The sequence below is a fragment of the Micropterus dolomieu genome, linkage group LG22, assembly GCF_021292245.1.
Source record: "Micropterus dolomieu isolate WLL.071019.BEF.003 ecotype Adirondacks linkage group LG22, ASM2129224v1, whole genome shotgun sequence".
In the NCBI taxonomy this organism is placed as follows: Eukaryota; Metazoa; Chordata; class Actinopteri; order Centrarchiformes; family Centrarchidae; genus Micropterus; species Micropterus dolomieu.
Genome location: NC_060171.1, coordinates 3,834,332 through 3,850,180, shown reverse-complemented (window position 1 = coordinate 3,850,180; position 15,849 = coordinate 3,834,332). Strand labels below are relative to the sequence as shown.

Below are 15,849 nucleotides of genomic sequence, written 5' to 3'. Positions count from 1 at the left end.
AACCATTCTAGAGCAGTACCAGAGATCCCCACCCAGTGCCTCAGTCTGTCTAACATGATGTTGTGATCAATGGTGTCAAAAGCAGCGCTAAGGTCCAGGAGTACAAGGACTGAGCACATACCTTCATCAGCAGACATTAAAAGGTCATTGGTGACTTTAAGCAGGGCAGTCTCAGTGCTGTGGTACTTCCTAAAACCAGACTGAAACTTTTCAAATAATTTGTTATTTTCCAGCACAGTGAGCAGCTGTTTGGACACAATTCTTTCTAGAATCTTTGCAATAAAAGGCAGATGCAGTTTTGTCAGTATGATTACTAATGTATGAAACATGGGGGCACCCTGTTTTTCTTTGAGGCAAGTTTGTGTATAGCCCCTTTTACCAACAATGCATTGCAAAGTGCTTTACCTATAGATATAAAAGAAACACGGGACAATATAAAAATACCTACAAATAGGATTTTAAAAGATTTTAATGAAATAAAAGATACAAATTGGTTAAAATACACTCAGACATATTAAACAGGAGACTAAAAGTAATTAACCATTTCAAACAACAATTATTAAAAAAGAATCTGAGAATGTGGCACTCAATCTTTTTCTCCCCATTTTGAAGACACTAGGATCATTTTAATCACATAGATCCTCATCAAGGTCACAATGTATGTGATGCAATGCTTCTATGTGTATAGTGGATGATTCAAATCAAATTTTTATCTTTATAGGCATTTGAGCTACAATTTCTATTAAAATAGTGAATTACTTCTGATAATAAGTATTAATGTGTACAAAGATATATTCTTTTCAACACCATATTTCTGAAATAGTCTCCATCTGATATAATTCTGCTATGGCCCTGAACTGAAGAAACCAAACGCTGCACATAACAGAGGAACAAAAGGAGGCAGAGCTGAATGTACAGCACACACAGCAAGGACACACTGCAGTCACGAACAATGTACTGAGAGCTGCACTGTTTTTTTTTTAAAAAAAGAGCACCTGAACTGAAAGAAACAGAATGAATGGAAGTAAGCAGTGACTTTTCTGTCTTTTATTGGTGTTTGCTATTAATCAATTAGTACAGGCAGAACAAGTGGCTGCTATTACACGTTACTATCCTTCTTTGTGTGTGCTGTGGTGAAGAACGGCCACTATTACTGTGCTATTTCTTCTCTTTCTCTTTGTCTTTTATTCTTTTAACATTTTCCTTTTCCGCCCTCAATCAACGTCGCCGCTGACTCTGGCCCAGCAGGTCGTTAACTAACAATCTTGCAAGCGTTCCTCTTCCCAAAGTCCCCAGCCTTCCTCTCACGCTGCCACAGATGCCCAGCTTCTCTGCGCCCGCCTGGATGGGACCGCTGTGTGAGAACACGTATGTATAAAGGGGAGGAGGGTAGATGTCTGAGAATTTGTAAACAAGAAACATCTCACCTGAATCAAAGATGAAATCCATCAATAAGCCAGCGTAGAGCTCTTGGTCTATTATATTCTCCAGCTCTGAAACAACTGGGGTGCCTGACCTGTCTGAAATTACATCGCTCTCGATGAACCAGGACATTGATTGGTTTTTATATGACAGGCAACATATAGCATTTGCAACAAGACTAAAAGTCTACAGTCATACCAGCGCGGCTGTTATGTTCACTACACACTAGAAAAATAATCTGCTAAATGGATGAAAAATGAAGACACAGCATTTCTGTTGTTAGATCCTTGCCCCTAGAGAGCGGTAAAGGATATATCCTCTGTACAGTAGCCATTTCAGTAGCATCTACGACTCAGCCCTACACAACTTTCATCAGTCTCAGCTGTATTATGATCTGTATGCCAAAAAAGCACGTTAGCATGTTTACAGTTTTCATGTTGAAATACTAAATAACATTTCGCACATTAGCATGGTGCAGTGCATTCAGAAAGTATTTAGACCCCTTCATGTTTTTCACATTTTGGTATGTTGCAGCCGTGTGCTAAAATTGTTAAAATTAATTTTCCCCTTTGATGAATGTAAACTCAGAAGCCCATAATGACAAAGTTAAAACAGGATTAAACATGCATCTTTTGTTGCTTATATTTAACATTTAAGGTTCTGCAGGGTCCAGTCAACACTTAGATTTAGACCATAGATTTGTAGGAGAAATGGATCAGTTCAGGGGTCTCATATATAAAACTGTGCGTAGAAACCTCACTAAAAGTGTACGTGCGCCTAAAAGCCAAAAATGGCGTGCACCAAAAAATATTCAGACTTATAAAACCGTGCGTACGCACACCTTTAAGCAGTGTTCCCTTTATAAATCACCCATCAAACACCCATAGTTGCCTATACAGTAAATGGTCAGTGAAACGCCCCTCATTAATATTAATGGGATGGGTCACAGTGGGAATCAAACCCAGGTCTGTCACACCAAAGGCATGTGTTTTATCCACTGCGGCCTCACCACCCAATATAAAATAAATGTACATGCATGCTACAAAACAAAATTTAACTCAGTGGGACACTGAGGTTCCTTTTGGTGAAGCTGAAGCATGTTTGGTGGGTAAAAAACTCACTTTCACACATTACATTTATTCAATTAGCTGACGCTTTTATCCAAAGCGACTTACAATTCCTATACATCTCAGAGGTCGCACGCCTCTGGAGCAACTAGGGGTTAAGCAGCTTGCTCAGAGACACAATGGTGGATGTCTCACAGTGGGAATTGAACCCAGGTCTCCCACACCAAAGGCAAGCACCTTATCTATGCGCCATCACCATCACCACACAACGCTTGTGCACTGGAGGAAAAGGGGCACCGGACCTCCACCTCTTTTATAACCGATCTGCGCGAAGGGGCATCCCTCCTATCAGCAGTGACGTCGCTGGCTGGAGGTGGACACACACACGCAAGACAGGGTGACCAGGGTACTAATTTGGAGCCCCCGTTTGAAAAGAGATTAAACCAAATGCATACCAACCTGTGTTTAAACATTTCTTTAGGTTTCACAAACAGTACACTGCCAATGAGTTAAAAGAAATATGACTTGTTGTAGGCTAAATGACAAAAGCTGAAAGATTTACTTAATAAAATAGTGTTATATATTTCAATAATCACATCACATCCAAACGCTGGCGCACAGCGTTTCACTCGATTAAGGCAATGATCATCTGATAACAATTGGCTACATGAAACTATGCACTCGTATTTGTTCTACTAACGCATTGAAAACAGCATCAATTTAACTGTAATTTGTCCTCCTGTTCCACTTATTTATGAGAATGAATTGCACTGCGTGCAAGTATTAATTAAAATGATTCCGGATTCAACTGTACAACATATTTGACTGATTCTTTTGCAGAAACAGATATATTGGTTTGTGTTTATTATCGTAGATCTGATCTGATCCGATCTTAAATGTTTATTTTATTGCACACTTCAGGGAAAATCAATCAAACGGGTGTTTGTTTATTCAGATAGGCTTTTTACCATATAATACTCAGAGGTAATATTTAGATTTATTTTACACAATAGTAGGCCTGTTCATTTCAAACTGTTCATCCTTCTGCCACGTGAGTCGCAGTTTCTCATTTCTCCAGTTTTGTGCGTACGCATGGTTCAGAGTACATTCTCCAGTCAAGTTTGTTTTTATAGATCACTTCCTTGGGAAGTGGCCTATGCACGTTTCCAGCCCTGTTTTGTACATGCACTCCATTTATAAATGAGGCCCCAGGTCAAGTGTTTTGGTTTTTGGGGGCCAGGTATGGGTAAAGAACTCTTGCCAAGACTGTCCTCCTGAATGCTCAGCAGTCACGTCACACCTCTGCTTCAGTTCGTCTGTCTGCATGTTTGTCAAAGAGTTTACATCACTAAAATCAAATACTATATCAAGAAACTTCTCTGGTCTGAACTCCTCTGATTCTTTTTGCTTTTTTACTCCCCTGCTTGAAGCTCAAGTTTTCACATTATATTTTAAAAGTACTTTATTTATAATCCACAATAATGCCGTTAAGTCCTGGTCTCCGACAATGAATCCTCGTCTGAATGAGCTAGGTTCGGCATCAGAGGGAGGTTTGTGGTTTCAAATTGTTTCCTTTACACTGTAGCTCCAGCAGGGCACCACATGCATGTGATCGTTCCTCAGAGACTCGTTGAAAATTTTGTATTGCTCCCTGTGTGACGCGAGTCATTGTGCTGTGCAGTATGCATGTCACGTTGTAAAGAATATCAGTGTCATAATAACACAACACCTCAATTTTCATTTACAGCTTGCAAGGAATAAATCTGCCTGACATCTTGTAAGTGATAGATGAACTGTTTTCACATGTGTGAAAGCTTTAGCCAAAAAAAACCACCTGCTCCTTTTCCCCTCCAAATTGTCTAGCTGTATCAAAACATGACAAAATATAGGGCTACCTGTTAGTTCACCTGGTAAAGCACGAGCACCATGTACAAGGTGCTCAGAGCCCTAACAGCAGACACCTGAGAACCTCAGGCTGGGTGTAGCTCACAGTGAAGCAGCAGTTCAGAAGACTTTGGTGTGGTGAGAAACATTAAAAATCTATTTTGCAGCATTTCTTACAAACTAAGTAACTAACTAAGTAAACTGCAATACTCTGAATAGGAGGCAATGAAAGTATAGACATCTGTATTTTAAAGGAATGCTAAAACAATTAGCCTTTTTTTAAATCAATATAAAACAGTTTTTGATTAAGGGATAAAATCAGTGTGAATTTGCCAGTTTTGGCCAAATGGCAAATTTTCAATTCCCACCCTGTACATTTTGCATTCACACTATGCTGGATTCAAGTGATTGCATGCAATGTTGTGTTTTCCCGTTTGGCCTCATGATGTTATCTCACTGTTAATATGAATAAACACAGACAAGATAAAGGAAACATTTGTTTATATTAGTTTACTGACTCCGTAACATGATGGTGCAGGACCTGGTTATAAGATTTAGTGCGGAGTAGCAGTTTTGATGGCAGTAGCTCAGAAGATGAAGCAGCTTGAGCTCTGAATGGGACAATGATTGTGATACCATCCAGATAGAGGTCCCAAGAGAATTTAGGACTGATAATGGAATCTCATATAGTTACTGCTCGACCTGTTTCTATAAACGCGCAAGTAGTTTTTCGGGCCAATGAAAAGATGCAGTAGCCTATGTGTAATAGGCTTCTTCCTATGTGTAATACAGTATAAACATGTGGCTACACCAAGAAATATAAATGCATTCTGAACATTTATATGTGATTGTAAAATGTCATAAACAACAAATATATTGTATGTGTGTTTGGTACTGTTATTATTACATTATTAAAAGTTCACAAGCAGTATGATTGAAATATCTGGCTTAATCTGTATTATGGAAACGCCAGGTCGCTAAAGACCGGAGGTGTGCGGGAATGTTGGGGGAAAAAAACACCCATGCATTGAAGTGCTATTTGTAGTCGGTCACAGTACCTCTCCAAGCTAGTTCTATTCTCTCTGTGCTTAGGGGAGTACTTGTCTGTACTCCTGTGATTTTGTTCTCTGAATTGTACACCATGTCATTCAATAAAGGGTTGTTGAAGAGAGGAAAAAGACACACTGTGCTAGAGAAAAGGTGCTAATGTGACAGGTCCACACAGTTTATTCAAAAGGTGTATTTGCACCATTGACTCCTGGAAACCAAGTCTGTTCTGGAGCAGTTTATGCTCCGATAGAGGTGGGGGGGGGTAAATAAAATAAGATGGTGACACAAAGCTAATAAGCTACAATAGCTTCCTCGATTTTACACTCTCTGTTTCCTCAAAGGTCAGTACTGTCAAGGCAACTGTGTGTCAAAGTTCACCAAAATTGAACCTGATTCGAAAATGTGTGTCTTGGATTTCCTTCACCCCCACAAACGAATCCTCTGATCATAGTGATTCTTTTGAAATGAATTGCTTTTGTTGCAAAATGGTGCCATTTTAAAGAGGGGAAGCATGTGTTGTGGGAAATATACAATACAAGCAATACTTAAGAAAAGACATGTCACGCAGTTTAAGTCAGTTATCAAGCAAAAATCTCATTGATCTCTAGTTCAGGCTTCTCAAATGTGAGGATTTGCTGCTTTTCTCTGTTTTATATCATTGTAAACTTTGGGTTTTGGACTGTTGGTCGGACATAACAAGACATTTGAAGACACTTTGGAATGTATGATGGACATGTATCACTGTTTTCAGACATTTTATAGCTTAACGTTTAAAATTGAGAGTAATAAGTGTTGAAAATAATGCTTAGTCGCAGTTGTACTGTTGATTCAGATGTGGCGTCAGTGAGAGATCGGAGGTTTGATCTGAATTCACCTGCTAAGTCCAGTTTATAGAAACATTTCTATATGTTTCCATCTGCCCATCAGTCTGTTTTAGAGCAAGTGAGTCTGCAGCAGAACTGGCAGCCACGTCGGGGCCACCGACGCTCGACCAGGAGGCTGGTCGAGGGTGTGTTTCTTAAAAAGGCTCCTCATGCCGACTCCCCCAGCCTTTCCCACAACACAGACCACACTGTTCCTCTACCTCACTTCACTTGGCCCTCCTCAATCCAATGAAAAAAGAGAGGAAAAAAAGCTGGCACTTCATTAGCAAGCACAGACGGGCGAGTGGGATCGTCCCGTTCCCCGGGGAGCGGGGCAGAGCGCGCTCAGAGAAGAGCACCACTAATTAGACATGAGGGGGATAGCCACCGAGTGTTTAATTGCACCGCAGACTCAGCCCAAAGCGTTTATTCCTGTGCGCCACTTGTTAAGGTAACAGTCTTTTAAAGGCGAAGTGAGAAAAGTGAGAGAGTGAGTGGTGCTTTTTTTAACCCCCCCCCCGTCACCCTCCCTCCCCTCCTTCATCCTCCCATGGCTGTCATTCTAGCCAGGCGCTGTACACTTGGATGTCGGTGGCGGCGAGCGTTGCCATGTGTTGCTGTGTAACCTGTGCGCAGGGGAGAAGGCGGGGAGATGTCCATCTGTCTCTGTTTCAGCCTGGTGCTGTGTTCACTGACTGAAGCCACACAGTTCTGCACCAAAACTACCAAAACCTGTTGAAGATAAACACTAAAACCTAAATACACTCATCTTCTACGAGTCTTTATTTTTCTCAGGTCAAGATACTGAGCACTTATGGTGTTTTCTTTTCACTAGTGGTTGTACAAAACACCAGTGAATAACCATACAAGTGAATCTACATGTTTGTTCACATTCAATTCAAATCAGTCCATTAATTTTTTGATTTACTTTCTTCCTTTGTTCCTTTTACTCAGGTAAAGCGTTAATTAATAGTTTGATATCCTGGACTTGATGTTAAACTGCTGAAAATGTTCATGACCCCTGATGACAGAAAATAAACCCTACAAAGCAAACATTAAAAACATGGAATGAAGTTATAAAAAATGACATTGAAAATCTTTGGAAATACTTTATTGTACGGGTTTGCAGTTCCCTAGTAACAGTATACATATTTCTATCAGGAAACTTTCAAGTAAATCAGTTGGAAATTACAGACCCATATATTAAAAAAGCACTTCTAAATGTTTCTTTTCAACAGTAAACTCTGCAGCCTCAGGTGTTGGAGTGCTCTTGAACGCACTAAAATGGTCGCAGCTGTATTACAATCCAAAGGTCACTCGATTAAGACACCAAAACAGTCTTGGCTGTGATTGATTAATTTCTCTGCCACAGGTTTTAAGGCTTAATTTTCATAGAAATGTGCTGAAAACGATGATTGTCTGTCTAGGTGCTCAGACTCTGACCAGACCTTCTGGAACTGCCTCAGCTATTTAATGCAAGCAACCCTGCAAAAGGAAGCAATATATGCTGTAATACTCCAAAAGTAACTTTATATCACCCATTCAAAGCCTAATCAGCATGTCATTTACAATGTCCTGTTCATAATCTACATCGCTCTACTACAACCTGGAAAGAAGGAAAGAAATCAATCAAAAAACTGATGGATGGTTTGGGAAATGCTCAGCAGAATGTTTCATGACTTCTCCTTTCAGAAAAAGAGATCCTTTCAGAAAAGATCCTCTCACTTGCTTACCAAAATAAGAGCTTAGTGGAACAAATGAGCATCATAGATCCTTGTAAGAAAACACATCAGGTCCATGTAAACGTTTGTGCTGTTGTATTTGTGACATTCAGTTAATAACCCTGTCCATCCTCCCTGCAGTAACGGCTCTGCCACCTCAGAGGATTTGTTCTGGAAGCTGGATGCTCTGCAGATGTTCGTGCTGGACCTCCACTGGCCGGAGCCTGAGTTCGCCAAACATCTGGAGCAGAGACTCAAACTGATGGCCAGCGACATGATGGAGGCCTGCGTCAAGAGGTCAGCCTGAGAGGTCGCCACCGCCGGATCAGGACCTCTGGGTTCACATCGGTCTAGATCCTTCTCACGCTTTCGCTTTATTTTTGTACCACGCACATGAATCACTGTTTTAATACTATGACGAAAGAATACCACCCAGCCAATACACGCAACTATCTCATCAGTAATCCGATTCTGAGTTAGCACTTCCAACAGCCAGTGTATGACCTCAACAAGCTTTAGGACAAATCTAAGCAAATACTTTTCTAACCTGAAAACCCTCAAAGCTCAACAAACTCTAAAAACAAACCTTCTTCTGTTAAATAATAATAATGGGTACTTGCAATAATTGTGTTTCTCTTTTTTTAATACCACAGTTTTTTTTAGTGAAATAAAATCAACACTGTCAGTTTTAAATACATTCAGTTTCATTTTGGGCATCAACAATCATAAAAACCTTTTTTGTGTTTTGTCCCACAGAACAAAATCAGCATTTGATGCCAAAATGCAGAAAGCAAGTAAGTCAACGGACTTCCGGGTGCCGCTGTCTGTCTGTACCATGTTCAACATGCTGATGGATGCCAAGAAACAGTGCTCCAAACTCTGCGTGCTGGACACCGGTCAGGAGGTAAGGCATGACATAAGTCACATGACTGCACTGCCTGACATCGGTGATGTGACATCACAGGGTTTACATTTTAGGGTACATCTCCAGCAGGATATTTCAAAATTAGATCTGACTGTCACTGCAGAAAATCTCCTGTCCAAACGTTTATTTAAACTTTTATTGAATCCTAAAATCTTTTCCTAAATCAAGCAAACAAACATGGTATTTTCTGGCTTGTTTTCCTTTTGGCATCACTTATTTTTTCAGGCATTACCTCTTTTTTTAAGTTTGCGTGTAGAGGCACTGGCTGACTTGAAAGGCACTGGCGCACCGGCTCAAATTCCCGTGAGCTGGAATGAGCTAGAAACATGAAACTAGGGGGAATAACTGAAATTGGTGTGCATGACCTGAAATATGAACCCAATCGGCCACATGGTGGCGCTGTAATTAAGGCTTCAAAATCCATACTTTGAAAGGCCACGCCCCTCATGCCGTAAGTCCGATTGACTTGAAATTTCTCGTACTGGTCCAGCTCAATGTGCTCTACAAAAAAGCCTCAAGGACCATTAAGGTCCGCCTAGAAAGTTATTCCGCCATTTTTAATTTTTTGAAAATCACATTTTTGACATCTCCTCCTAGACCGTAGCTCCGATTGCCACCAAATTTTCAGTGAATCTTCATTGGATCAAGCTTATTAAAAGTTGTATAAAGCGTGTCGATATCTCAATTACTTTTCAAGATATGGACCAATAAACTTCAAAGGGGCGTGGCTCTGGACATAGATTAACACAAATCAGCAACCGTAGGGTCAATCATCACAAAACTCACAGGATATGTTCAGATAGGTGCCCCGGATATACCTGAACAGTTTGATGTACATACGTCCCTAGGGGGCGCTACAAGCACAAGAAAGGTGCTTAGCATTACACAAATTACGCTATAAATCCCATATTCATTCTCCAATCATCACAAATCTCTCAGAATATGTCCTCATAAGTAAATGAAACATGCCTTGAAAGTTTTGTTCAAATTGAACACCCGGGGGCGCTGTAAATGCACAATAATTGAATATGGAATTAAACAAATCAAGCTCTATAGATCAGAAAATGCTTGTCCATTCGTTACAAAACTTGCAGAATGTGTTTTGTAACAATATTGAACTATATGTGTGAAAGTTTTTTGATGGCGATATTGCGAAAAAAGGTATGAACCCGCGAATCGACGCTTGCAGCTATATTTATTATTAAATCTGCCACAAAGGGATTTTAAAAATAATTTATGATAATGTTAGCAAAATGTCAAATCAAATTCCACAATTCCATCACAAATTAAATTTCAATAGTCATGTCACTAGTCTTGATATTAGTAAATAGTAAATGGACAACAATTGTTGTTGTCAGACAATTGTATAACAATCTGAGCCTGTCAGTGGCAAAAGCAGGCACTTTAGTGGACGTACCTTGGCGGTGTGCAATTTCACACAAGGGCAGCCCGGATGCAGCCCTGTTTCACTGCTGCCAACTGCAGCGCACTCGTCAATACTGGACCAATTTCAAAAAGTGTTGTTCCCATTAGTCACTTAGACACAAACACATGGGAAAATAGGGTCCCGGTTATAAAATACTGAAGTTACCCCCCTATGCATCGATGTAGGTGTCCCTGGTAATGGTTCTGATGTTGACTGTGAGGTATTCACATAACTTAATCAAGTCTTGACAGTGAACTAGATTTGTTTAAGTTCTGGTTTGGTTCTGGAAATGTAATAAAAACACCAATGTGCACATGATCGGGACACTGACTGTGTCTTTTTTTTATATCCCACCGGCACATGTTTTGACTGTGCTCAAAGTATTTTTGAAGTTTGTAACATATAGCGTTCCTGCTGTAACTATGAGAGCAGAAACATGACCACTGACACAGTCTTCTCATGTCCAACTTTAAATCCCTTTAATTGCGATTCCATTGAAACAGATTTTGGTCTAAAACGTTGCGGTCAGGTCCTGATCCTGTCATCTTCCTGTCTAGTTTTAAAACACTACAATTCATTTCTAGAACTAATCTGAAACAAGAGGAGACGCTCAACTTGGAAGAGGAGGAATCATCTCCACATTGGCAGAATATTTTTCTTGTTTGTAGAAAAATGAGTCTTGGCTGTGTTTCAGACTAAATCACTTAAGATGGATGGATGATTGTATTTTTCAGTTTGCACCTCACATCTCACCATCAGAGTCTCATTCCTCACAGAGTGAAAGTGTGTCAGCTTCTAAAACCCTCAGTCGTCTTTTATTTTCAGCCTCACACCGAACAGGTCAAGTCAAACTGTCAGATCAGCCACTAAAACACGACTCTTTCCCTGCAAACATCCCTCAGACGGGGAGTTCAGGTGTATTTGTGTTCACTTGAAACGACCAAGCGCTCGACATGAGCAGTTAAATGGATGACCGTGAAGCCTGTGTGAGGCGACAGCCTTGGCGTCGCTGAGAGCGAAACCCTTGGCCGCCGGCAGTCTTGACAGAGAGCTAAGCTCGCTGTTCTCTTAACCTTCAGCTTCCTCTCGTCTCCAGCTTTCGCCGAGCCGCCACCGCCGGCTCACAAACACCGTCCGTCCGTTCATTCCTGCTAACACGCACTGAATACCTGCCTGCAGAGAGAGACACACACAACAGCAGCTTTTTACACATCCTGACTGGTTCTAGTGTTAGATTTGAGTTAACATTTTGAAGATGTTGCACAAAGACAATTTCAGACACAAAAGCAAGACAAGAAAAGACTAAAGGGGGTGGGGTCACAGTACAACAAACTCAGTTAATCAAAATGTACCTTTAATGCTGGTAGATTTTCCATTTGCCTAAAAAAGTTATTTTACTATAGTGCTGAAATTATTAGTTGAGTAATCGACTTGTTCACAGTCAAATTCAAATACAACAGAAATCAGATGGTCGAGGTTGAGCTAATGTTAACCAATGTATATACTGTTGCTACTCCAACATGATGGGGACTCATTCTTCAATATCTCCCCCAATTTCCTTTCCCCTATCTAATTTAAGACAGTCGTATTTAGATGCATCACAAGGAGACAACAAAAGGTCAAAGTTTACAGCATCCAGAACATACATAGCTCAATTATTCACATGACACAACAGAGCTAATGATTGTAGAGAACCAACTGTGATATATTAACAGATTTAACATCTTGAATTGAGACAAACAAATAAGTACGTTTTGAGCATTTTGTATCCCTCCAGTCGAGAGGAACAAACTGATTTCATCCAAGTCCATCTGGGTTTCCAAACATAACAAACCTCTATTTGACATTGTGTCGCATTAAATGTTTAATTCAATTTGCCAGGCTGAAGTTCATTCAGACCCAAAAACTCCATTTGAATAACCTTGATGATAAAATGTTCAGTGTGTTTGAATTCTTCTCGGGAGTTTTCAAAAGGAGAAAAGCTTTTAAAACTGGTCCCCTTTTTTTGCTGGTTTTACATGTTTTTACAGCCGACAGTGGGAGATAAATTAGGACCCACAGAGACTGAATACCATAACGGAGTTTGGTTTGATAGTGTTGCAAATTCTAACAATTATTCTTTCTTATTCAATGTCACAAAAAATATGTCTGTGTCTGTCTGTCGCACAACATGACTTAAGATGAAACATTTGACTCAAGGTCAAAACTATAATGGAAACTGATATAGAAAGTTGTAAAAACCGCAGAAAAACTTAAACAAAGGGAAAGCTTATTAAAGATAATTCATGGTTACTTCTGTGGATATATAAGAAAAAGAATCAGTCTTGAGTTATATTTACATAACCCTGGTATTACAGCTTTTTCTTTAACATTTCAATAAAAACATTTAAAATGTTTTTTAATGTCACTGACTGTCTGTCCTCTTGTCTCCCCTGTCCCTCATGCCCATGTGTTCTGCACGTCATTGTTTAAATCCCAGATTGACAAACAATGGGTAAGTCCCTCCTTCGCCTCACCGCCTTTTTCCCTCTCTCAATTCTCCACACAAGCTACACCTAAAAACATGTTTACTTGTTTTGAAAACACACACACACACTTCATGTAGGTAAAATATCTCAATTCATCAATTAATCAAACATTTTGAGCCTTTAGTGTGTTAGTGAGTGAGAGAATATTACACAGGAGATGGTTTTAGTTTCCTTCAAACCTTTTTATGTAAACGTTGAGCCTTTTTCAACGACAGTGGTGTCCGCTCGTTTTTTCTGGAGAGCTCCAGCACTGTATGTTTTTCAACTTTCTTCACTTTGCCCACACCTGAATCGCTCCTGATTTGCTGAGCACACCTGATCCACCTTCCAGCTCCAGATATTTTCCAGATTATTTGAAAGGGCCTCTGGGTTGGTTAAGAAAGACCTTCTCAGACCTTATGAACTTCTTCTTCTTTGCTTCTTTTCTTCTTCTGGGTTATGAATTGTTGGAGGCTGTAGTGGATTCGTGAGCACAAATTTCAACCAGCTGTTAAAGGGGCTATACATGTGGTTTTTATCCGCCACTAGCAGTGAGTTTTTCAGATTGCAACCTGGTTTGTGCTCGTACACATGCTCAAACGCATGAGTGAGCATAATCGGACACAAAGACCAAAAAAGCTGGACAATCTGTGCACCTGAGTAATCTAAAGTGATTATGAAGCAAACAGCAGCAGATTCGTGCTAACGTTAGCTGGCTGCCCGTGCCTGCATCGCTATAGGCTAGTTTAAACAAATCGCTCCACATTTGCTTTTTACCGTTACATAATTTTCTTCAGGCTAAAATCAACACTATGACACAATGGTACAGAAGTTAGTAATGTGGCTCGGGTTAGCTGGTGAAGTAATGTGGAAAGCCACACAACTGTGTTGTGCACCGGATAACGTTAGCAGCTGCTCGGCAAGCTAACGTTATCAAACTTGGGCCAACTAAAGCACAAAATTACAATAAATTTCACATGCTTTGCAGTAATGTTAGTTTACCTGTCCAATAGGATGACAGCCAACTCTGTGTCGGTTTCAAAACAAAGCCGAGGTCTCTCCATGACTCAAGCCTTTCCGATGTTGACTGTGTTTTCACCCAAAGGGCTCCAGCACATAAAACTTTGTTGTTGGTTTTTATCCTTACGTGGAGTTTGTGTTGTTCTGGGAGCCAGGGTTTTTTTGTTTTGCTTTGTTTCAGCTGACTCCCATCCCATGTGGTTTCTGCCACAAGTCTTTAAGTGCGTCAGACACTAGCAAAGCACATGGCCGTATCTGATGCCTCAGCGACAAACTCTGCTGCCACTCTCCCTTTTTGGCATTCGTTTTTAGGGAGAGCAGTGTCCATATTTTTATTGTGTACATATGTGGGGAGCAAGCGAGCAGACAGCCTATGAAAAATCTGCACTTGAGAATTTAATCCAGATGAAAAACTCCTCTGCTGAATTAATTAATACTGTTTTGATATCCCCCTCATTTAAAGAGGTCATTTAAATAGTGTTGGAGACTTCATGTTGAAAATGTGACCCGGTTCAGAATCTAAAACACCTCACAGAGCTGAAGTAGCAGCAGCGACTGCAGCTCCATGACCAGATAAATGTTTTTAAAAGCAATAATTGTTCTTTTCAGTTTTTGCTGCGCACATGGCAAAGACCAAACAATTTTTTCTCTTCCTCTCTGCTTTTGTGTCGGCCTTTGTAGAAATGAAGCAGGGAAAAGCAGCAATGTTAATTGAGGTAAGAAGAGAAAAAAAGAAAAGCTCAAGATTTGCCGAAAAGATTCAGCGCACTGAAAGAGAACTGCCATTTTGCGGACTTGTGGAGGGGGAAAAAAAACAAAATTAGGGATGGCGGCGGTGACCTCCCCAGACCCGCAATTTGTCAGTGATCTGTGCGCTTTGTTGATTGAAATTTTTAATTTGGGTGTTCTTTAGACGGCCAGTGAAAGGGCATTGTCGCCAAGAGATGAACTCCCCTGCTGCTGCTGCCATTCAGCCCTCAGCCCCAGCCTTTTTTTTCTCTCTTTCCTTCAAGGGAAAAGGTGCCATGAATATGTTTTAGGGGGGGCCAAACGAGACATGAAATGGCGGATTAATTGAATCTTGTGTGAGCCTTTGGTCCTCGCAGCTGGACCGGTGCTTTAGAGAAATACAAGGCTGCTCTAATTGTAGGGAGACGCACAAAAAGTATCCTTCAGATTCCTTCGCTTTTCCAGCGCGGACGGGAATGTCAGCCACATAATGGTCCTATTAGCTGCTTAACTCAGCGGCGTTACACGGTTGGGAAGGTTTTTCACGCCTCGCCATGTCAGTGAGGGGTGTGTGTGTGTGTGTGTGTGTGTGTGTGTGAGCTTCGTGTTCATATCGAGTGTTGTAGGTTTGTCTTTCTGTCTTTTACAGCACAGACGGTGCTGCTCTTCTGTCTCGAGGAAGCAAGGAGTCATATTTGGTCTTTGTGTCCTGTCAGTTTTCTGAAAATAATAAAATATTGCTCTTTGTCCCCCCCCTCCCTCAGCAACAGTACCACTCCAAAATCGATGTTCTGATTGACGAGGCGTTCAAAGACATGATTTCCTCCCTCGTCTCGAAGGTAAATCTCTTTTTATCCTCCAATCAAATCCATATATATGTGTGTGTGTGTGTGTGTGCTGAGATTTATTCATTTTTTCTTTATTTAATCCATGAATTACTCTTAGATAGTGACAGGATGAGTTTCTGACTTTTCCCTTTAAGAAACACACAATGTATTTTCATAAAAGAGGTGCAATAAAGAAATGATGATAAAGAAATAAAGTTGTTTCAAGAATGTTCATGAACTGTATCTCCAAACAAGATCGAATGATGGATCACAGCACAAGACTCGAGACAATGTATTTATTTAGAAAAAAAAAGAGATTTTTAAAGGAAAAAAAAACTTTGTGCAAAGGATGAAAAGTTTCTAAAAACTACAAATGAATGCAGTAAATTGTCATTGTGTCTCCCCCCT

The 15,849-nt window shown here is 40.4% G+C and overlaps 1 protein-coding gene across 2 annotated transcripts in view; it reads left to right on the top strand.

Annotated features, from left to right (window-relative positions):
• cadps2 (Ca++-dependent secretion activator 2) overlaps positions 1 to 15,849 on the top strand; it is a 309,850-nt gene that overhangs the window by 269,567 nt on the left and 24,434 nt on the right. The window contains exons 20-24 of one of the 2 annotated variants that reach the window (XM_046036640.1): positions 1,249 to 1,368; positions 8,149 to 8,304; positions 8,764 to 8,911; positions 12,838 to 12,852; positions 15,379 to 15,453. In XM_046036640.1, coding sequence (XP_045892596.1) covers positions 1,249 to 1,368; positions 8,149 to 8,304; positions 8,764 to 8,911; positions 12,838 to 12,852; positions 15,379 to 15,453 — 514 coding nt within the window. The remainder of the gene's footprint in view (positions 1 to 1,248; positions 1,369 to 8,148; positions 8,305 to 8,763; positions 8,912 to 12,837; positions 12,853 to 15,378; positions 15,454 to 15,849) is intronic. The other variant, XM_046036641.1, reaches the window with a different exon arrangement.